At 47.7% G+C, this 23,430-nt stretch overlaps 1 protein-coding gene across 8 annotated transcripts in view; it reads right to left on the bottom strand.

The window, feature by feature from the left end:
* Positions 1–23,430, bottom strand: part of Eml1 (EMAP like 1) — a 163,219-nt gene that overhangs the window by 5,257 nt on the left and 134,532 nt on the right. For all 8 annotated transcript variants that reach the window (XM_036205667.1, XM_036205665.1, XM_036205671.1 and 5 more), the window contains 13 exons: positions 22,160–22,309; positions 21,040–21,109; positions 19,362–19,472; positions 18,174–18,269; positions 16,737–16,871; positions 16,046–16,145; positions 15,025–15,179; positions 10,595–10,720; positions 10,233–10,364; positions 8,151–8,218; positions 5,626–5,714; positions 981–1,078; positions 778–865 (listed from right to left, as the gene is read on the bottom strand). In XM_036205667.1, coding sequence (XP_036061560.1) covers positions 778–865; positions 981–1,078; positions 5,626–5,714; positions 8,151–8,218; positions 10,233–10,364; positions 10,595–10,720; positions 15,025–15,179; positions 16,046–16,145; positions 16,737–16,871; positions 18,174–18,269; positions 19,362–19,472; positions 21,040–21,109; positions 22,160–22,309 — 1,418 coding nt within the window. The remainder of the gene's footprint in view (positions 1–777; positions 866–980; positions 1,079–5,625; positions 5,715–8,150; positions 8,219–10,232; positions 10,365–10,594; positions 10,721–15,024; positions 15,180–16,045; positions 16,146–16,736; positions 16,872–18,173; positions 18,270–19,361; positions 19,473–21,039; positions 21,110–22,159; positions 22,310–23,430) is intronic.

Here is a 23,430-nt window from a genome sequence, read left to right as displayed (position 1 = left end):
CCCAGGCCCATGCCCAGAGCATCGGCCTGTTGTGCACCTGCGTGAAGCAGGATCCGCAGAGGAGGGGCTGCCTCCTGGAACTGGCAGCCTCTCTTCCCTGCCTTTCCCAGGCTCCTTAACAAGTGGGCAACAGGCCCAGGGGAGTGTAACTTCCTTCTAACCCACCGGCCTTTGGTCCCTCAATAGCATCTGAACCTGGATTTCTTTATTCGTAGGAGAGGACGAGCCTGAAAGTGCCAGAAAACACTGTGGGTCATGAGAATGTGCTCAAACAGCAGTGTGCATTCTAAGGAGCTCCTTGTGGGTGGAGAGCCAGAGCACTCTGATGTCCCCCGCTCCCGCCATTTTGCTCAGGCACATGCAGGTACTGCTGTTTGCATCTTTCTTCTTCCCAGGTCCTGCCTAAGCACAGAGACTAGCCAAAGATAGGCTTCAAGAAAAGGATAGGATCCAGGGGCTTTTGTCCACCCCGAGTGGGAGGGACTTCATCGTGTCTGTTTGTTTGGGAGGGTCCCTTTTACTAGGGCCAGTCATACCGTGACATTTACCCACCTCCTGGACCTCCCACACAAAGCTCACCTCTTCCCCCTGCAGTGGGCCCTGCTCACTTCAACAAGACCCCTCCCAATCAACCCAATCTGGGGTTAGGCCAACTCTTCCACATCACAGAAGACACCAAGGGATGGAGAGGGTCTCATCCCACACTGGCCCGAGGGAGTCTCGGAGTGAGTGTCCTCTGTAATCTAAACCCAGACGAACCTGTTGCCTGTTACTCACAGTAAAGGATTTCGTAGTCCCCGGAATTTGACACCAGGAACTGTGAGTTCACGGACCAGTCCAGGTGGGTGATGAAGCTGGAATGGCCCTGGGAGAGGAGAACACTGGGTAAGTTCCTCTTGCCTTTCTGAACTTGGCACACACCACACCACGGTAATAAAATGACCACATAAGCGGAATCCCCAGGAAATGGAAGAACGTACGGAGCACTTGCCAACTCTTGTGTATTTCCTCCCATTGTCTCCAACGCTGTATATGTAGATGCAGTTGTCGTGGGAGCCTATCGCTAAGAAATTCCCATCTGCAGAAACAGGGCAGGTTGTACATGCAAAGTCACCATTCTATTTATCACAAGAGAAAATGCCACCACAGATTTGGACCAAGCAGCCCAATGCGTGAACTAGTCAAAGAGAGGCTTCTCAATGCATCCTATACAGCTTTCAAAGCTCTCATTTGAAAAATACCCACAGAATAATGAATATAGAGTCTGGTAAAAGTTTATAAAATCCTTTTTTCCCAATTTTTTTTTTCCTTTTTTTTCTTTTTTGGTTTTTCAAGACAGGGTTGTCCTGGACTAGCTCTGTAGCCCAGGCTAGTCTCAAACTCACAGAGATCCACCTGCCTCTGCCTCCTGAGTGCTGGGATTACAGGCATGCACCACGACCGCCCGGCCAAACTTTTAAAACATAGTTTTGAGATATTTATTTTTATTTTATGAGTATGTCTATTTTGTCCATGTGTATGTAGGTGTAGGTATGTACACCATGTACTTGTAGTGCCTGAGGAGGCAGTACCAGAAGGGGGCATCAGAACCCCTTGGAACTGGAGTTACAGATTGTTATAAATTGCCATGTGGATGCTGGGAATTGAACTTAGGTCCTTTGCAAGAACAGCTAACGCTCTTAAACACTGAGCTCTCTGTCTCTAGCCCCTGAAATAGAATTTTATAAATTATATAAAACCCTTCCCTGGCTGTCCCTTTCCCCACCCCTGCAGGTGGAGACCTAGTTCTTTAGTCCCAGCTATCCATGACCAGACCTCTGCAGCCACAGCCTTCCTCACAGGGACAGGGCCTAGAAGGCATCCCTGTATCTCCCCGAGGCTCCACTTTAGTAGATTCACCTGCCTGTGTCAAGGAAGTCTAGGCTGTGGGGCTGCAGGGCTGGTGCTGATAGTCCAGGCAAGAAGCTTTGGGTAAGGGTGGCAGAGCCCTTCCTGCAGCTGGCCAACATGCAGCCAAAGTTGATGATGGGGGAGACCCTAGGACCTACCAGGAAGAAACAGGGTCTGGAGACTAGTCCAGAAATGCCAGCTTGTCCTGAGCAGGGCCAGCAGGAAAGACAAGGTAACGACATCAGAGTGGGGACCTCCAGTTGTTAGGAGGGGAACTGAGAAAGGAGTGAGGAGTGGTGGATTCCCCAAGCCAGCCTGGCTGCAGGCAAGTCCTTGCTTTTGCTGATCATCCCTCCCTGTCCATTAAGCATGCTGTCTCAGTTAGTGTTTCTATTGCTGTGAAGAGACACTGTGACCACGGTAACTCTTATAAAGGAAAACATTTAATGGGATGGTTTACAGTGTCACAGGTTCCGTCCATTATCGTCCCAGTGAGACATGGTACTGGAGCTGAGAGTCCTACATCTTGATTGGCAGGCAACGGGAAATGAACTGTCTCATAGGAGACCTCAAAGCCCACCCCCACAGTGACACACTTCCTCCATTAAGGCCACACCTATTCCAACAAGCCACACCTCCCTCTGGGAGACATTTTCTTTCAAACTACCACACATGTGCAGGCTACCTTTCACAGTCCTCGGTCGGGCTCACTAGACAACCTCTGTCCCCTGCAGGTGGAGACCTAGTTCTTTAGTCCCTGGCAGCCACTGGCATACACCATCACTTCCTGCAGAAGGCCAGTTCTCTCCCCATAGGAGGATTGCATAGGGTGGCATGGCCCAAGACCACCAGGAGAGGGTATTTTAGGATGCCCTAGCAAAATGGGGAGGAGGGCAAGATTGAAACAGCCTAAGTAGTCAGGAAGCCCAAAGGGAGAGGGCGAGCATATTTGCTTGAGAGCATAAAGACTATTACAGAAGCTGGGATACTGGGCAGACCATCCACGTGGCTGGCTCCAGACAGGGCCAGGGAGCTGCAGGAGATCCAGGGTCCCTGTACTGACACCATCTGATGATGGTCACAGCTCTCTGCACTGACAACCACTAGTACTGTCACTTTCCCAGTGGTGGCTACAGGCCAGTGCTGTCTAAACTGTTCCCACTTTAGCCTGCTCCAGCGTTATGAGGCAAGGGTCGCCAACCCCGTACTTTAGGATTAGAACCTTAGTGGCATAGGGTGTGTGTGTGTGTGTGTGTGTGTGTGTGTACATGGCAAGGAATGGCACATTGACAACCACCACACGCCCTTCGGAACTCAGCACTGAAGCCCTTCTCTGGGTCTTGTTTGCACACAGGAGGCAGGGAAGCCCTGGTCATGAGAGCAAAACCTGGCATCAGAGCCTGTGGTCAGAAATGCAGCTGAGAGCCACGGACATGAGTTGGCTGCCCCAGAGCTCTGGTCCAGGGTGAGGAGGGGGACCCCAGAGTGTGGGTAGAGAGGTGAGGGGCTAGCACAGTTTGATAACCCCTCCCCACACATGATGCTGTGCTGGGACTAATCAATGCTTCTCCTAAGGCCAGGGAGCAGGAACCAAGCCCAAGTGCATACACAAATACCACTTACAAAGAGCATCTCCAAAGTTTCACTAAAGTTATGTGAATTCTATCAAATAGTTAGTAAGTACCCATCAGGTATGGCAGCACAGGCCTGGAATCTCAGGACTTGGGAGGTTTGAGGCAGGAGGATAGCAGATTCCAGACTGGGGCTATATACCAAATTAGTCTCTCTCTCTCTCTCCTCTCTCTGCTCTTTCCCGTCTCTCTCTGTATGTGTGTGTATGTATTATCTATTTCTCTGTCTCTCTGTGTGTATATCTATGTATCTCTCTGTCTCCGTCTGTGTGTGTGTGTGTGTGTGTGTGTGTGTGTGTGTGTGTGTGTGTATCTATGTATCTCTCTGTCTCTCTCTGGACTATTACTCTTCCACAAGCTCAGAAAACAGGGGCGCATGCCTCATCATACTCTATAAGGCCATTAGCACTTTCCTATGAAGACATCACCATAACACTATAGAACAACATCCCTCACAAACATGAATGCAAAACCCTCCACAAAATACTAATAACTAAAATTTAACAATATAGAAATGCTGCGAAACACTGCAATAAAACTATTTATCACAGGAATGTAGTTGGTTGAATGTTGAAAAATCAATATGCCATGTTTAAATAGAATGAACACGTTCTCCATCTTTTTTTTTTCCCCTTTCAAGACAAGGAAGGTCTCACTATGTAGCCCTGGCTGTCCCAGAACTCACTCTGCAGCCCAGGCTGGCCTTGAACTCACAGCGATTCTCCTATCTCTGCCTCTGCTGGGATTAAAGGTGTGCACCACCATGCCTGACTCACATTTTTTTTTTTTCACATTCTCCATCTCAACATTTGTTGACAAATCTCAACATTTCTTATGCTGAGGACAATCAGGACGGAAGAGAATGTGCTCAATGATGGCATCTTTGTCCCTAAAGATGAAAGTCTAAAAGCAAAACAAGAGAGCCACCCAGCCAGCCCTGCCAACATTTTCCTGAAGGAACCAGCTATGCAGTGAAAGAAAAAGGCATCTAATATCCAAAGAGAAGGCAAACTTTTTATTTAAAGATGGAATCACATTGTATGAGGAAAATCCTGAAGAATTATATACACACATACATAAATCACACATGTACATAAACTACACACATTCCACACACAAACACCACACACATTCACACACATATACTACCTACACATGTACACAAACCATACACACATACATAGACATACATATATATGAAATACAAACTACACACACCACACATACATACACAAACCAACAAACCACACACACCAAATCACACACATGAATACATACAAACTACACATGTATATACACAAACCACACATATATAACACACACACACACACACACACACACACACACATATATGCACATGATACCCCCCACCTCTTTAAAACTGATTAGAGAGTTTAGGAAGGGAAACTTATATAAGAGCCATAGGCAAAATTCTATTTTATTTCCATATACTAGTAACCAACCATCTGGAAATAAAATTCAGAAAAGTTTCATCCAAAATAACAAGAATATCTAGAAGAATAAATATAAATGTACCAGACAGGGCTGGGAGATAGGTCATCAGAACTCAAGCTTGCATGGCCCACACTTTACAGATGGAGCTATATCCCTAGCCCCCGTGAACATTTATAATGGGCCAGTGACACACATCTTAGAGGAGCATGAAGGCAACAGAGTATCACTTTAAAGCCATGATGAGGTGGGGTCTCACCCTGATACTCTGTCTAATTCTGTTTGAGATTTTCTGTAACTCAAGTCAGGTGTGGTGGTGCACTACTTTAATCCCAGCACTCGGGAGGCAGAGGCAGGCAGATCTCTGGGGATTCAAGGCCAGCCTGGTCTACAGAGTGAGTTCCAGGACAGCCAGAGAAATCCTGCCTCAAGAAATGAGAGAGAGAGAGAGAGAGAGAGAGAGAGAGAGAGAGAGAGAGAGAGATTTTTTAATACAAAATTAAAACACAGTTGCACAGTGATGGGGGGCACAAACCCTACAAACCACAGCTCTATGTGCATGCTTAAGTTAAGTCTCCCTCGGAGGAGGGTTGTCAGCTTGTTTCTGGAACAGAACGGCATCATTCCCGAGAATGTGAAAGTAGCATCTGACCTGGCGAATAGCGCATCACGGACAGCTGCTCATTCCCATCTGTGTGGACGGCGACCAAGTCCTTCGTGCCCGTGTCAAACACAAACCACCTGTTGTGAACGTGAGACACACTCACTGAGCTGTTGGTGAAATGCAAGGCTGTCCAACAGTGTGAGCCTGTTAGCCACAGGGCTGTGTAAACACACTCAGCTCTCATTCAGGGAAATTCCCCCCACACCAGCTCTCCCCTTGGCAAGGAATGGCACATTGACAACCACCACACGCCCTTCGGAACTCAGCACTGAAGCCCTTCTCTGGGTCTTGTTTGCACACAGGAGGCAGGGAAGCCCTGGTCATGAGAGCAAAACCTGGCATCAGAGCCTGTGGTCAGAAATGCAGCTGAGAGCCACGGACATGAGTTGGCTGCCCCAGAGCTCTGGTCCAGGGTGAGGAGGGGGACCCCAGAGTGTGGGTAGAGAGGTGAGGGGCTAGCACAGTTTGATAACCCCTCCTCACACATGATGCTGTGCTGGGACTAATCAATGCTTCTCCTAAGGCCAGGGAGCAGGAAACAGGGTGTGTTAAGCATCAGAATGATGGAGCTCCCGGGCCCCAGCTGTGGCTCTGGCTGCTGTGGTTTCAGACCTGGATGATGGATGCAGAGGTACTGTCATCCTGTTTCCCACTCGGGATCTAAGTACCCACCCCGGGGGCCTTCATGAAACCTGTATGTTGCTTTCAGCTGAGTATTTGTTCCTGGGATCAAAGACGTAGGAGGAGTAGACAAAGTGGTAGGATTAGGTCACCTGTGTCATCTATTTTATCCTAGGATACTTCAATTCTGAACATTGTCCATGTCCCCTGTCAGCAGACGGTGATGTCCGTGAGGCTGCTAGAGTCTTCAGAGGGAAGGATCTACTAAATTAAAGCTCTGATGTCTCAAGGAAAGTCCCTGTGTGCTTGTATGTGCACATGAGTGCTGTCATGCAAGCATTTCTTTTCTTTCTTTCTTTTTTTTTTTTGATAATTAAACATGTACAGGTGTGTGTGTGTGTGGGGGGGAGGTTATACACACACAGTACCAGAGAAGACCAGCAGAGGGTGCCAGATCCCCCGGAGATGGCGTTAAAGATGGCTGTGAGCAGCCTGGGGAACACACCTAGGGCCTCTGCAAGAACAATATGTGCCCTTAACTGTTGAGCCATCTACCAGCCCCTCCCCTGAAAACATTTTGCAGCAGGACTCTTAAGACACTGTTACTATGACTTGTGAGTAGTTGTCTTTATAAACCCCACAGGTACAGAAACAGAATCAAGGAAGGGATGATGGGAGGGAGCATCTAAGAATATTATAGCTGGAGCTAGAATAGACTCAGTCCTCCTCATTCAGGATTTTACCCTCTATGACTTCACTTCCCTGTTCAACCTCAAGCTTGAAAATATTGAGCGGGGGGAAAAAAAAAAAAAAACAACAAAACAACAACAACAAAAAAAAAAACCCCAAATTGTAAGTTTTACATTGTGTCTCTTCCGAGGACATTATTCACTCCATTTCATCTCTATGAGAAAGTGAATCATTTTATCCCACCACAGGGGAGGTGAGTCCACCATAACCAGATGTTTTGAGAAAAACCATACGTACAGAATGTCTACAGTCATAACGGATCCATCTGATCATTAGTTACCATGCTCATCTCTCACTGACCTGCATTACTCCATCAAATTTTATCCCAGGCATGTACAGAGGAGAGAGCTAGGCTATAGGGGGTTCTGTACCAACTACATTCTTAGACATCCCCCAGGAGTCTTGGAGCACATCCCCCGAGGGCTGTTCTATTGAGTCAAACAAAATGGAAGCACAGCCAAACCCTGCCAAACCATGACAATACCGGCTGCCGCCATCACCCACTAGCCAGCTCAGCAGATGTTCCCACGTACATGGCTTTTTCAGTCATCAGTGTCGGTGGAATTACCATAGCTCACAGACAGGAAAGACAGTCGGAGTTTATGTAACTGTCTCACAGATGCACTGCTGCTACATGGGGAAGCTGGGGAGCGAGCACAGATCTGCTGCCCAGTGTGTCAGAGGAAGCTGAGTCTGAGCATGAGGCCCAGCATCTGTCTACAGGGCTGAAAGTTCTTTCTCTGGCTGAGAAAGCAGGCTTCATTTCTCAGGGCTTTGGAATGCTTTCTTGCCCATTTCTGCCACAGGCTCTAGATCAGTGGTTCTCAACCTTCCTAATGCTGTGACCCTTTAATACAGATCCTCATGTCGTGAATGACCCCCAACCATAAAATTATTTTTGTTGTTGCTTCATAACTGTAATATTGCTACTGTTAAGAATCATAATGTAACTATTCGTATTTTCCAATGAGTTTAGGAATTGTGACCCATAGGTTAAGAATCACTACTCTGGGGCCTCTTGAACTGGAGGCAGATGGGATGCAGTGGGGGAGGCTCAGACATCTAGCTGCTCTCCATAACTCTGACAGCACAGGCAGTGCTGGGGGTGGGGCAGGGGGCAGGGAGGCAGGCCCTGGGCTTACCTCCCAGTCAGTGTCCCAACGGCAACCACAGACCCTGAAGGATGAAAACCGGAAGACTGAGCTGGATCCTAAAATATTTTAAAGGAAGTGTGAATAGACGGCCAGACACAGCAAGACAGCACAAAACCCACCAGTGTAGTACTCTTCCCAGGCTCCCAGGCTCTGTTTGAAATGCCTCTGTGCTCCCCAGGAGAAACATGGTCCCCCTGGGATCCATGTCACACTGCAATCGCAGTACAGTTCTGTCCTTGCTGAATCTCTCTGTTGTCTTTTAGCCTATCCTATCTACGGTAGTCACAAAAGGCAGACAGACAAATGCTCTTCTTCTGGGCTGTGTGTGGAGACCTCTCGCTGATCCCTGGGCTCAATAAAAAGTTGGTCAAATGGTGTGCTCCATCTATCTGGGAACACAACACAGGGCAGGAGTGGTCACTGGAGGCACAGAGCTGCTACCAGATCAACTGAAACCACAAAAGCCAACGGAGGCTCCATACCAGTCACAACATCTTTAGCTGACTCCCAAAGAGGTGGTCCTCACTAAGCCTGGTGGTGCGGATGTACAAGCCGAACTTGGGTTCCCTTGACCCGCCACCCGACAGGCTGTTTCTGTAAACACAGCTCACCCGAACCACACAACTATTTTCATATGGAGGTGCTAAGGTGTGGAGAGGCTAAGGGCTCCTCTCCATCAAGGATGGTGGGAAGAGTGTCTAGGACACGGCAGGGCTGTGGATGCCTGCCAGTCCTGGTCCCAAAGTGTTGCTAGGCTAGAGCAGTTAGCTGCCTGGTGACAGGCAGGAAGGTGGAGTGTCAGGGCTCTCAGTTGGTGGTTATGCTCATGGAACTGCAGGAGGGCAGCTCTCCCTCGATGCAGTGGGACTGCCTACCCTTCAGACCCTCTACCCTGGGACTCAGCTGGCTGCAGTGACCAGCACCCTGTGACAGTCTTCTCTGAAGGTGGAAGACAGGAGAGCCAGACCCAGTCCCAGGCCCTTGGAAATACCAGCAGCTTTGCAGGGAGTAACCGCATGATCCTGGACACTGTGAGAGGGTTGTTTCCTTATATGGAGTGTCTGAGTTGTCAGGACACAAGTAACCAATGGAGGCTGCCTGTGGTTTACTGTAGTGGGATAGAACAACAGAGCCTGGGGTTGGGAGTCAGTCTGAGTTGGGCAACTAAGTCACTTATTTTTTTATGAGTATAAATGTTTTCTCTGCATGTATGTAAGTGTACCATGCACAAGCCAGATGACCCCAGAGGCCAGATCAAGGCGTTAGATACTTGGAACTGGAGTCACAGATGGTTGTGAGTTGTCGTGTGGGTGTTGGAAATGGAACACAGTCCTCTGCAGAACAGCTCATGCACTTAACCACTGAGCCATGCCCCAGGCCCCACTTACTAACTTAGTGGCCTTGACAAGTAACTCAGCCTCTCTGTTCCCCACTTTCCTGATGAATAGTCAGAGCAAAACTAAAAATTTTCAACCTGCAGGGCAGCTGTAAGAACAAAGACAGGGGTTGGGGATTTAGCTCAGTGGTAGAGCGCTTGCCTAGCAAGTGCAAGGCCCTGGGTTCGGTCCTCAGCTCGGGGTGGGGGGGGGGGAATACACACATTTACAGCCTGATGTGCCTAAAGCCCAGGGATGTCAGCCTGATCTCCATGCTGGGGAAGGGATCTGGGGCTCTGATAAGAAATCTATGTTTCCCTGTAAAGTTCAAAATGAATGCTTTATCTCTGCCTTCAAACTCCATAGAGGATACATGAACCCATGTCCTCAGTGTGGTTTATAACCCTGTTAGACAGGCCATCACAGAACAAAGGCTCTTTACAAGCCTTTCTCAACACCTGGGTCAGTTAAATGTGCTCTCAGGAATCCTGATCATCTGCTTGGGGATGCTAACTTATTAAGAAAGCTCAACAGTAAACTTCAACATGAGGACACTGGAGGCAGCCTTAAAAACAAAGTAATTACTAAAAGATAAAACGTTGTTTTCAAACAACTTATCACTGTTAACTTCATGCAAAAATACATCCCAGATGAGTTTTTATAAGGAAACCAGAAAGGCAGCACGCACACTTACCTCTATGATTTTGTCCCAGACGGGCCGGTGACCGACAGCATCCCAGAGAGTGGCATGCTTGTCATGTCCACAGGTCAAGAACTGAGGTTTGGAGGCGTGGATGGCCAGCCCCCAGAGCTCATCCGTGTGACCCTACAAAGAACCAAGACACGGGGACTGTGAGGTCCCGAGGTCGCAAAGGAGCCGACGTCACGCCTGAATGACATCAGTTCGTCCCTCCGCAGCTTGATCCCAATACAAAACACAACTCTGAAGTAGGTCACCCCACTGGGAAACTCGGGGGCCAGCCCTCTGCCAGTGCTCACATATGCCTGCACTAAAGGCAGAGTGTGAGAGTTTGGCATTTGCCAAGCTGACAGTACCTGAGTGATGGGTGTGAAGTCCCCTGACAAGGTGCCTTGCAGGACAAAGTTTCTGGTCGTGCCTATCAAGATGATATTGCCCTTCCCCTCAGCCACTGTCCGGATTGGGCCAAACTGCTCGGGAATCTGTATGGTAAAGAGTCACACAAAAACAAAGATTTAAGGCTTCATTCAGTTGGCTTTTTTTTTTTTTTGAGGTCTCACTGTAGTGTAGTTCAGGCTAGCCCTGAATTTACCATGCAAACCAGACTGGCCTCCAACTCAAGGTAATCCTCCTGATTCAGGCTCTCCCAAGTGCTAGGATTATAGACGTGTACCCACATTTAGCATTTAGCTCAGGCATTAAAAATACTTGCGCCATGTGCTGACTTTTACGACAGTTTTATGTATGTACCTAGAAGAGGAACTCAGTTATATGGATACCACAGCCAGCTGTTAAGAAACTGGTCAAAACTCTAAACCGTGTGTGTGTGTGTGTGTGTGTGTGTGTGTGTGTGTGTGTGTGTGTGAGGGGGGGGAGGAGGGAGAGGGAGAGGGGGGAGGAGTGTGACTGGCTGGTCTATCCTTCTCTTGTCAGGCCTCCTGCCTCAGCAGCTGATAAAACCGGAGAAGTGTGAGAGTTACAAAACCCTCGCTTAACTTCAAAGTGACCCTGAGCTATACCACTGTGCACACTGGTAAGTATTCAGGGGCACGGGGGACACATTCGGATCACTTCACTCTGCTAAAGGGAAGTATGTTCTTTCGCTGGGGCAGCTGGGCCCAGGGGCTGTCATGAGCATCCAGGCCCAGCAGCCTGCCCTGCCACAGTCTCTACCTGTGGTGTATGCCAGCAGAGACTTACGGCAGGGTAGTGACTGAGCTGGCGTCCTGAAGTGTGCCTGGACTCCCAGTGCTAGGAGTTAGAGGCTAGCCTGGGCTACAGAGAGGGATTCTAGGAGTTAGAGGCTAGCCTGGGCTACAGAGAGGGATTCTAGGAGTTAGAGGCTAGCCTGGGCTACAGAGTGGGATTCTAGGAGTTAGAGGCTACCCTGGGCTACAGAGTGGGATTCTAGGAGTTAGAGGCTAGCCTGGGCTACAGAGAGGGATTCTAGGAGTTAGAGGCTACCCTGGGCTACAGAGTGGGATTCTAGGAGTTAGAGGCTAGCCTGGGCTACAGAGTGGGATTCTAGGAGATAGCTCAGTTAGTTAAGTGCTTGTCGGGAAAGCTCAAGGATAGGGTTTGGTTTCTGGAACCCAGGTAAAAGTCAGATGAGGTAGCACTGGGAAGATGGAGGTGGACAAATCCCAGCAGCCTGCTGTCAGCAGCCTAGGTGAATCGCAAGCTCAGCGAGATGCCGTCTCAAAGAATAAAGTGGATGGATCCTAAGGAATGGCACCAGAAGCTGACATCTGCCCTGCGCACGAGTGCGCGCGCACGCGCGCGCACACACACACACACACACACACACACACACACACACACAAACACAAACACACAAATTCAAAACTAACTTTTTTTCCCAAGAAAAATTGTAAAGGAGAAAAGGAATGTCATTCTGTGCAGTGGAAGAGCTGTGTGGTGAGTGATGTCATCTGAGATGCCAGAATAGGTTCTGGTACTTTCTTTACAGTTTAACATTAGAATGCCCATGACCAGCAATGCACAGCACATTCCCTCAAATGCTGATCGAATCTTTATTATTATTATTATTATTATTATTATTGTTGTTGTTTTCAAGACAGGGTTTCTCTGCTCCAGTAACAGTCCTAGCTGTCCTAGAACTCGCTTTATAGACCAGACTGGCCTTGAACTCACTGAGATCCGCCTGCCTCTGCCTCCCAAGTGCTGGGATTAAAGGTGTGCGCCACCACCGCCTGGCTCTGATCAAATCTTATTACAAAAGAGCCATTTTTTTTTTTTTTTTTTTTGGTGCTGGTGTTACAGGATTTAACTCAGCATGTGTGACGTCTTGTCCTGGTCCCTCGGCTTTACCGTCCTCTGAGATGGGATGGCATGAGTGTGATCAAGAACTTCCAATGCCAGGAGACGGCGGCTACTTATCCACACTGAAGCACAAGGGATGATATAAGGGAAAGAAAGCAGGAACAGAAACACTGACTCTGAGGAAAGGGCCCCAAAAGTGTATCTACCCTGGAGGCTGGAAACAAGGAATTTGAGGGAATGGCTTAGAAAGGCAGCATCTAACTCAGACACGTAGGGACATCCAGAAGGACTGGTCTTCACAAACGGAGTCTTAGATGATTGCCAGAGATTTTTCAGGCATGCACAAAATCTTATGTCCAGAAAACTTGGGGTCCAGACCTGCTGGTGACCTTTAAGCATGGTTCTTTAAGGGTGAACCCTGAAGAGTGATGCTGGGGATGGAACCACATCCAACAGCTCAGTAGGACAGACAAACGCAGGGCTTCTTGGAGCAATGTGGGCACCCCATCCCCACACGTCTTAGTCTGATCCCAGGACTCAGAGTTCTGTGAAACTTTAGAGCACTGTGTAATTAAGGAACAGGGATGAAACTAGATGACTTCCCCAGGTCTTCCAAATTCCTTTGTCAGTGATAAGCTGGGCAGGCCCGTCCAAAGATGTGTTCTTAGATCTTTGCAAATCTCCAAATTAGTCAGTACTAACAATATCTAGAAATCTCCTCTGTTCCTCTAATAGACTATGCTATAATGTGATGAGTAATCTCTCAGTTGACAATAGTCTCACCTCATCTGTTACTTATAAAGTACTTTCTCTCACATCAACCTCACAAAATAATGTAAGCATCCATATATTCTTTCTTTTCATTCAAAGATTCGTTTATTTTTATTATATTTTATGAATGTTTGTCTGCATGTATGTATGTGTACCACATGTGTGCAGGGCCCACAGAAGCCAAAAGAGGATGTCAGATTCTCTCAAACTGGAGCTACAGGTGGTTGTGAGCAGCCACACAGATATTGGAAACTTAATCTTGCTTCTCTGCAAGAGCAATCGGTGCTCCTAACCTCAGAGCCATCTGCCCAGCCCCCATTTGCTTCTCCTTCTCCTCCTTTTTGATTTTCTTTTCTTTTGTTGTTTGTTGTGAGACAGGGTCTCTCTACATAGTCCTGGCTGTCCTGGAAATCTCTATGTACATCAGGCTGACTTCGAACTCACAGAGGTCCTCCTGCCTCTGCCTCTGCCTCTGTCTCTGGAGTGCTGAGTCGTACTGAGATACACCTGGCAAATGAAAACTGTATATCTTTAAAATATACCCATGAAGTTTTGACATACATGTCCAGAACTCTGAAGGCTGAAGCAAGAATATTGTTGTGAGTTTGAGGCTAGCCTGGGCTACACTTGAGCTCAAGGTCATCCTGGACTAGGTAGCAAGATGCTGTGTCAAAAAGGAAAAATGCTAAGGTCTTCATGAGCATCTGGAGAGATGCCAGTTGGGAAGAGGAAACACATTAGAACCTGAATGCAGATCTCTAACACCATGTAAAAAGCCAGGCACAGCTGTTCACACCTATGGTCCCAGCACGGAGTATAATGGAGACAGGGGGATTGCTGAAGCTTGCTGGCTGCCAGCCTGGCTCCAGGTTCACCAAGAGACCCTATCTCAAGAAACTAAGGTGGAGAGTGATAGGGCAGACACCTGACATCCTTGTCTGGCCTCTGCAAATATGTGCATGGGTGTGTATTCCCATACACACACCACATACACATCACACACACACACTCTTTCACACACAAAATATATAAATAAAAGTATACTATCAAATAATCATGGAAAGGGAAGGGACTGCTAAAACTCAGATGAAAGCCTTTCTCTGCCAAGTAACCATAAACCACAACTTCATACTGCCCCAAACATGCCGTGTGCGACTCAGAATCTACATGCCGTCACACGCTAGGGATGGAGTGCTGCCTCTCACACTGATGCCCACTTTACAACCTGTCTGCTCATGACTTGGAACTGGAGGGAGGGACCTCAGTGAGGCTGCTGGATGTCGGGTGCCCTGCTTCGGCTCCCATGGAAAGACAGTCTGCTCCCCAGGTCTTAGGTGGTGAAATGAACGGCAAAGTGTTAGAAAGCGTGCAGGCCCTCAGCTGAGAGCTGTGAAACAGCAGGTGCCCATACACCCGGTTCCCAGTGGCACTGTGTGCAAGCAGCATGCGGGGGGGTTCGAGAAAAGAGAAAGGTTCTGGTGATAAAAACAAACATGCATAAGGGTCCCTTGGAAAATGAAGATTGTGTCTACTAAAACAATGTTCCAAACAGGAAGTGTCCCAGTTTGTTTTACTTGTACATAAACTGCCTCTCTAATTTTTCTAAGATTGTTGCCCCCCCCCCAATAAAAAGAAATCTAATTTTTTTTTCAAAACTCTGAGCTGAAGATTCCAAACCATAACCAAACACATGAGGTAAATGAATAGGTGCAGGGTCCACACTGTGGCTTACCTCTGTTTTGTGAAGCTTTTGATAGTTTCCACTCCAGGAAATGAGCCTCCGGTCCTTCCCTCCTCCTGACACCAGCGTGCCATCTCTCAACATACAAAGTGCAAAAATGCCACCCTCGTGGGCCCCTTGGACTGCATAGCTTATCCGATTTGTACCTAAACATACCAGGAAAAGCACCATTAGTCAGAACAGGACCACAAGGCTAGCTGGTCTCTGGCCATTGTTAGTCTCATTTCAATTTGTTTTAAACAAAACTAAACAAAAAACCGCCACACCTTGCCATTCTGAATTACATTGGGAGGTCTGTCTCCCCCAGCATTCCCAGACGCAATTCTGACACCCAGGAGGACAGAAGGGTGTGTCTTCCTGAACCTGGAAAACTGGTGAATTCTCGATGGACCTAACTGTCCCTTCTCTTAACTGTAGGGTTCAGATCTGACCTGCGCACGTGCGTCTCATCTGTATTGGTGTTGACAGCACTCCAGCAATGTCTGCCAGATGCTATGTGCACCAGAAAATTTACCCACATAGGCCACAGCTCTACACCCATTAATAACTTCTGCTTTACCATCTGCTAATAGCTCTCCCAGCAAAATGATTAACTCCATCATAGTGTCCTGACCTTAAAAAGCCTTTACCATGGTATATGCAACATCAACAACTCTTAATACTTCCCCTGTTTTCTTCTATCCTAGCTTTCGGGTTTCACTAAAACTACACACACAACCACACCTATGCAGCTGGGAACTTAGTGGTCGTCCGGTACGTTACACCAGCAGCTCATTTCCATACAGGCCACCCCCAATGTCTTAGTTACAACATTACCAAAACCACCAAATGGCTTCGGGACAACTGCTTGGATCTTTGTGAGTTCAAAGCCAGCCTGGGCTACCAAGCGAGATCCAGAAAAGGCACAAAGCTACACAGAGAAACCCTGTCTCGAAAAACCAACCAACAAACAAACAAACAAACAAACCCCCCAAAACAAAAAACAAACAAAACCAAAAATCCTGCTTGTTACCTTTTCCCCACACCAAGATGTTGCCACTTGAATCTCCGGTAATGGTATCACCATTTTCAGAAAAGGTCACGCAAAGGACAAACTTTGGCTTCTCTTGTTTCTGTGGAATGTGGTAAGCATGCACCGGCACATTATTTACCGAAGACATCCTTTTATTTGTGTTAATAAAGCTAGGACCCCATCAACCCCAGCTGGATGGTGTCAGTCTCTGCTGTCACCCTGGTGGCCTTTCAATTTTCTGCACTGTCAGGAAACGTGGGCCTCCAGATTAGTCACTCTAGAAGAAGGAGATTTACGGCAACCTTCAATGGCTGTGGAATCCTAAAGCTGCAGACGGTTCCAGCAGGGTGGTGGTTGGAGGGGGGGATGAGGAATGGGGAGCAGAGCACAGAAAGTCCCCACCACCCTTAGCAAAGCCAGGGTGCCCATCCTAGGAGCAAGTGCCTGTCTCAGGCTCCTTGCCGCTAGCTGCCCCGTCCGGAGGGCCTGACTTTCCATTTTATTACCAGGGAGATTCTCAAGGTGTGGAGGGCGTCCCCACCGTCGGGGAACCCCAAGGGAGCCTCGTTTTCTCCACACCTCATGTTCGTCACTAAAACATGTGCTAAGACTGAAGTGTCTCGATGCCTCCCCCCCAAAAAAACCCAGGCCCTCCCATGTGCCACACAGGCAAACTGAACCAATAGTGCACCTCAAACAACCCTTGCTTCTTGTTAAGGGAATTTCCTTCCAGGGTCCAAAAGTAAAGATGCGACTTCCCACAGGTGACTATGATGTTGGTGTCTGTGGGGTGGAAATCCGCAGCAAACACGGCTTCATTCGAACACTTCAAGAAAAAAAAACAAAACAAAACAGAGAATCAGATGCCACAGGCCTCTTACGATACTTAATGAAACTGGCTGAGCAGGGCACTGGGCCTCTCAAGCCCCACTGACTCCATTTTGCACGGTTATTCTGGCTCTGCCTCTTTCCCCCTTTGTCTTCTGCCCTGTGGCTGGGAGCCCCGTGGAGTTCTGGGAAGGCAGCTTTGAGACTAGCTGAGCAGTGGGATCACTCCTCCGGTGGTGACCTACAGATGTCTCACCCCCTTCCCGCTGCTCCCCAGTGACTGGGATGGACTCCATGCATCGTATGGCTGCCTTATCCTGGCTCACTGCAGCTGCCCTGATTCCCCAGGAGTTCTTCAGCTTGGGGTCTCCTGAGGTGGCTCTCTGGCAGCCACATCAGCACCTCTCAATCCATATTCTTACTTCCAGGACAGGCATCCTGGTCCACTGCATCTGGCCCTGACTATTGCTTCTATGTAATGATTCAGGTCTATGTTCACAATCCTAGCCAGAACATTGCCTCTGGCTGCTTCTAACCCGGCACACAGGATGAACCCCGTACATCCCTGCTGGCAACATTAGAAGACAGGGAATGTCAGGCCAGGAAACTCATCTGATTAGAATATAGGTCTGCACCCCAGACACGGGACAGATAGCTTAGTAGCTAAGGCCGTCTAAGCACAACCTCCCGTAAGGTACCTAGGCTGTCTGAGCAGGCCTAATGCTATCTGAGGAAGGCCGCATGATGTTTTTCTCTAGCGTTAGGTTAGCTGAGGCTGACAGATGCCAAGAGGAGAAATGAGAAGTCAGTTCTATAAAAATAGGAATCCAGGGGTGCTCATGACAGAAAAAACCTTAAGAGAGAGCTACAGGAATGTCAATTCAACATTCTGCGCAAAGTTGATTAGAAGCAGAGTCCTGACCTCTGGGGTGCTGGCACCTATCTCTCCTGCAGCCCTAGAGACTGGCAGGTACTGAGCACACCTCAATCATCGCCCACCTCAGGCACCCCTCATGGGCAGCAGCCCAGCACATAGTGGGCACACAGTGACAGAATGAATTAAAATTAGGCTTGTCATTATGAAATAAGGAAGAAAAAAAAAATCTATAGACCCTGGCGGGGGGGACAGGAAACACCCTGAAAGGTCTTCGGCAGGGTCTCGGGAGGGAAGAGAGATAGAAGCAAAGAGATCTGACAAGGAGGATTGTTCCCAGGGGTATGGGATGGTGGGCAGCCCTAGAGCCCACTAGTTGTGCCCTGGGGGACACGGCTTAGCCCCAGTGAATGGCTTGAGGGAGACCTTCACGTCGGCCAGTCTCTCTTCTTTCTGCCAGTCCCACACAGACAGCACGTGGTCATTGGAGTCGTCCACAGCACAGAGATGGCTTCCTCCGTTCTGCCAAGAAAAAGCATTCACAGGAAGACTGCACGTGAGAAAATGGGACAAACATGATTGTTTACTTTTTTCTTTCTTTCTTTTTTTTTTTCTTTGTGAGACAGGGTTTCTCCATAGTCCTGGAACTCACTCTGTAGACCAGGCTGGCCTCCAACTCAGAGATCTGCCTGCTTCTGCCTCTCAAGTGCTGAGATTAAAGGCGTGGTGGAGCCACCACCCCCAGCTATTAATTTTACTTTTAATAGTGCTGGGTAAAGGGCTCAGTTGGTAAGAGATTCCTGCGCAAACAGGAGGACTCAAGTCTGATCCTCAGTACCCAGAGCTAGGTTGTGGTGGTGTGTGCTTGTTTTAGTTTTTTGGGGTTTTTGCTTTGTTTCATTTCGTTTTTTCTTTTCAAGACAGGGTTTCTCTGTGTAATAGTCCTGGCTGCCCTGGAACTAGCTTTGTAGACCAGGCTGGCCTCAAATTCAGAGATCCACCTGCCTCTGCCTCCCAAGTGCTGGGATTAAAGCCATGCGCCACCACCACCACCACCACCGCCTGCTTGGTGGTATGCACTTGTAATGGCAACATGGGGTGGGGGCAGAGCCAGGTAGATCCTTAGAGCTTGCTGCCAGCCACCCTGGCTGAATACGAGAGCCCCGGGTCTCATTGAAAGACACTGTCTCAAAAACAAGGTGGACAGCAACTGAGGAAGAGCACTGTGGTGAGGTTGACTTCTGGCCTCTGCATAGACATGCATGCATGCTCACCCCCACCATGTGCACCTGCAGGCACATACCACCCCCCAACACACAGAAAGAGTCCATTATATCATAGATGAAGACCGCACACTCGTTGTTTTGAGGCCTGTTTTCCTGGCCAGGCACACGGCTGCTGTAAGATTATACGCAGAGCAAAGCCCTAGGCGGGTGAACAAACGGGAGTGTTTGGTGTGAACATGTACATGGATGATTGAGTGTGAATGTAAGTCTCCAAACTGAAGTGCCTTAAGTATGGGTCTGTTGGATCAGCATGCCATGAGAAAGGCTGGGAGCCACATGGCTAGAAATGCTGTATTGGAAACGTGTCCCTGTACACGTTCATACTTACAGATTTTGAGAATGCAATGCAGGTGACAGCCCGGTCAAAAAAGCCTATCCCAATGACATGCAGAGTGCTCAGTGTCACAGAATCCCAGATGCGCACATGTGGTGGCAGTTGCTGTTTGGAAAGAATACAGACACTGTTTGTGACCGTCAGCTAATTACTTCTCTTTACCTTGGAACTATAAAAGGCCTGTGGGCAACTGGTGTGTCAGGAGAAACCTACCAAGTTTCAAACTTTGCCTAGCCGGCCTCTGACAACCGTACCAGAGGAAGTGACACTCCTTTTGGATATTTGTGTTTCTCTAAAGTTTAGAAATGACATTTCACCAAAGCTAGCACCCTGGTGCCATCCGCAGGCTTGTCATCATGGAAGGCCATGGGCCTTGTGCCCAGTGCAAAGGCAGGTGTGTGATGAGCCTTGTTCTAGTTCAACCTTGTCTTCCAGTAGTTGGGCACAATGTGTCTTCTCTAGGCTTCCCCACAGGTCAAAAATCAGCTCAGATAACTAACTTTCTCTGTGGTTCAGATTCAATTCCAGTGCCAGAAATGGAAATACACTTTCGTGCCACTAGAGGGCGGAGTAAACAGTTGGTTTCTAATTTCTAAGAGCTCCTCCAGGCTTTCTTTCTTTTTCTTTTTTAAAACAGGAACAACCGCTCCATTTACGTGAGTTTACACAAAAGCAGTCTGGCTTCTGTTATTTCACTCCTCGCAAGTGTAGAATGCCAATGAAAAGCAGCATGAAATTGATGGTTAAAACAGGATATTATGAAAACATCTTCTCAGATACCGCTACAAGCATGTTTTCTGGTCAGATATACGTTGATAAAAATGAAGGTTCCCCGTTGTGATTAGTTTTAGGTAATACAGTATCACACAAGGGCAAGATGTACAAACAGGGCCTTGAGAAGCTGTAAGAGTTCTGAAGGAAACACGACAATCCCACATGGAAGCCCCCTTGGAAGTGTCTTAGTTGTTAGGCCCACTTGTTCCCTCACCTTCGTCCTTAAAATCCAGTTTGACGTCTTGCTAATAACGCACTTGCAGAGTTTGCCCGAAGCTCCCAGCAGCTTCTGTGATCAGCACAAGGCACGGACTTCCGCCCGTCCGAGGGAGGACTTCCGGTAACATACAGTTACTTGGTGATTTTTTTTTTTAAACTCTGCTTATTAGATTAATGTCTGTCAATGCTGATCATGTATGGAGGTAAGAATTTCAAGAATTGATTCTTTGGCAAGACAGTGCTGTTTTTAATGTGTTGTTGCTATTGTCCTCTCTCTCTCTCTCTCTCTCTCTCTCTCTCTCTCTCTCTCTCTCTCTCTAGGTTTTTGAGACAGGGTTTGTCTGTGTTTCCCTGGCTGTCCTGGAACTCATTCTGTAGATGAGGCTGGCCTTGAACTCACAGAGATCCATCTGCCTCTGCCTCTGCCTCTTGAGTTCTGGGATTAAAGATGTGCACCACCATAACCAGTGATAATGTTTATACATTTGTTGAAATTAAGGTGAGCTCCGGGGTGGGGGGCTTAAGGTCATGATGACATATTCAGTTTCCATAAGGAGAACTTGGAAGTTCCCAGATGCTGTAACTACATGTAACTAGGTAGATTCATCAGCAAAATTGTTTTCAGGAGGTTGTTGCTGATTCCTTACCAAAAAACAGGAAGACAATGAACAAACCTCACCTTTCCATCCTTAGACGTGCCTGCAACTTGTCCTGTTGCTATGGTGATCCTGTCAGGATGGACTGCTAGGCTAAAACAAGGATATTTATTAGACACCTTCACCACAAAGTCAAGTTTTACTTCCCTTTGATTAACTACAATCTTCCAAAAGTTTAAACACAAGAATCCATTCTGCTTAGCTTCTTACACACTCATCCAAATTCCCTGAACAGCCCAAAGACCTTAGACAACAAATGTTATTTCTTTTTTTAAAAATATTAACCTATAAGACCCAGAGAAGATGTCTCTCAGAGATCTTTGTTATTTTATTTATTAATTTATTCAAATTTTGTGATCATTGGTATTTTGCTGCATGTAATCTCTGTGTGAGGGTGTCAGAAGCCCTGGAACTGGAGTTACAGGCAGGTGTGATCTGTTATGTGGGTGCTGGGAATTGAACCCTGGTCTTCTGGAAGAACAGCCAGTGTTCTTAACCACTTCTCTTCAGCCCCCAAATGTTGTTTCATGCATCAGATCCCCTTATTTCTTCTTGGAGACTTCCAAACTTAAGAGAAGGCATCCTTTGTTGGGAAAATACCACTTCAATCTTAGAACCACTGACTTGGTCCACACCCTTTCTTACAAGTGATTTCTGGGTGTGTTAATTAGGAAAGATGCCTTCATTTCTGTGGGTAGGATTTTTATCACTAGTCAGGGATCCAGGATGACCACAAATCCATCTACCCATCCAATCACTCCAAGGTCTTCCCTAAGCTATAAATGAACTGCAGGCATATCAGACTAAGCCATAAGTACACAACAAAGCACATTTACCTTTATCTAAAATTAAAGACCCAGGTTGAAGCCTTTTACATTTGGTATGTTAAGAAAGCTTCCTGAAGCTGTTCCCCGCTCACCCCCCCCCCCCCGCCAGGTAATCTGGTCACACAGAAGTGCAGTGAAGACAGAGACCTGTGTGAATCTGGCACAGAGCCAGGGAGCCCAGAGACAATGAGGAGAACAGAAAGAAAGCTTTACCGGCTTTTCCCAGTCTGTCACCCCCGGTATGTGCTCCGATGCTGACCTCTTCCAGCTAAGGCTAGCTCATCTATGTTGTGGCAACCTGTTTGTGAGGACTCACCACTTGACGTCATCGTTGTGGCCCGCGTAATGCCTCTGCAGCTGCTCCTCCACATTGTAAAGCACCACTACAGACGCGATGAAGTACACGGTCTCCCCCGTCGGCAGCAGGTACAAGTTATTACGACAATCTCGCCCCCGGTACCCATAGCTCCGTGTAGTCAAGGTGAAAACAGCTCGCCGTTTAGGAGCTGGGAAGGCACTGCTTCGTTCAAGAGGCCTCTAAACACTGTGCAACTATTCCTACCAGTTTTCCCAATTTAAACAACACTGAACAGGAAACATGTGCAGGGCACAGTGGTGCACGCTTTTAATCCTAATTGGATCTCTGGGAGTTTCAGGCCAGCTGGGGCTGCATAGTGAGACCCTGTCTCAAACAAAACAAAATGAAATATGCTCTATATCTAGTAGATCTTAGTACCTACATGCCTGCAATAATCTTTAACTGTTCGTTAAATTAATGAACTAATTAACCTTGCTCCAGCATTTTAGGAATAATTATTAGTGTCCTTTTAAATGTGTTACATTTGAGAGAGAGAGAGAGAGAGAGAGAGAGAGAGAGAATGTGAGTGAGCACATGGGCATGGTTGCTATAGTGTGTGTATGTGAGTGAGCACATGTGCATGGTTGCTATGTGTGTGTATGTGAGTGAGCACATGTGCATGGTTGCTATAGTGTGTGTATGTGAGTGAGCACATGTGCATGGTTGCTATGTGTGTGTATGTGAGTGAGCACATGTGCATGGTTGCTATAGTGTGTGTATGTGAGTGAGCACATGGGCATGGTTGCTATAGTGTGTATGTGAGTGAGCACATGGGCATGGTTGCTATAGTGTGTATGTGAGTGAGCACATGGGCATGGTTGCTATAGTGTGTATGTGAGTGAGCACATGTGCATGGTTGCTATAGTGTGTGTATGTGAGTGAGCACATGTGCATGGTTGCTATAGTGTGTGTATGTGAGTGAGCACATGGGCATGGTTGCTATAGTGTGTGTATGTGAGTGAGCACATGTGCATGGTTGCTATAGTGTGTGTATGTGAGTGAGCACATGGGCATGGTTGCTATAGTGTGTGTGTGTGAGTGAGCACATGTGCATGGTTGCTATGTGTATGGAGGCCAGAGGACAACTTGCAGGAGTCTGTTTTCTCCTTCTACCATGTGGGTCCAGGAATTGAACTTGGGTCCTCAGGCTTAGCAGCAAGTCCCTTTACCCACTGAGCCCTCTCACTGACCTATGTCAATTTTATCGTGTGTATTTCTGAAAGCAAAGC

The sequence above is a fragment of the Onychomys torridus genome, chromosome 14, assembly GCF_903995425.1.
Source record: "Onychomys torridus chromosome 14, mOncTor1.1, whole genome shotgun sequence".
NCBI classification, from domain to species: Eukaryota; Metazoa; Chordata; class Mammalia; order Rodentia; family Cricetidae; genus Onychomys; species Onychomys torridus.
This window is presented reverse-complemented; position numbering and strand designations above follow the sequence as displayed.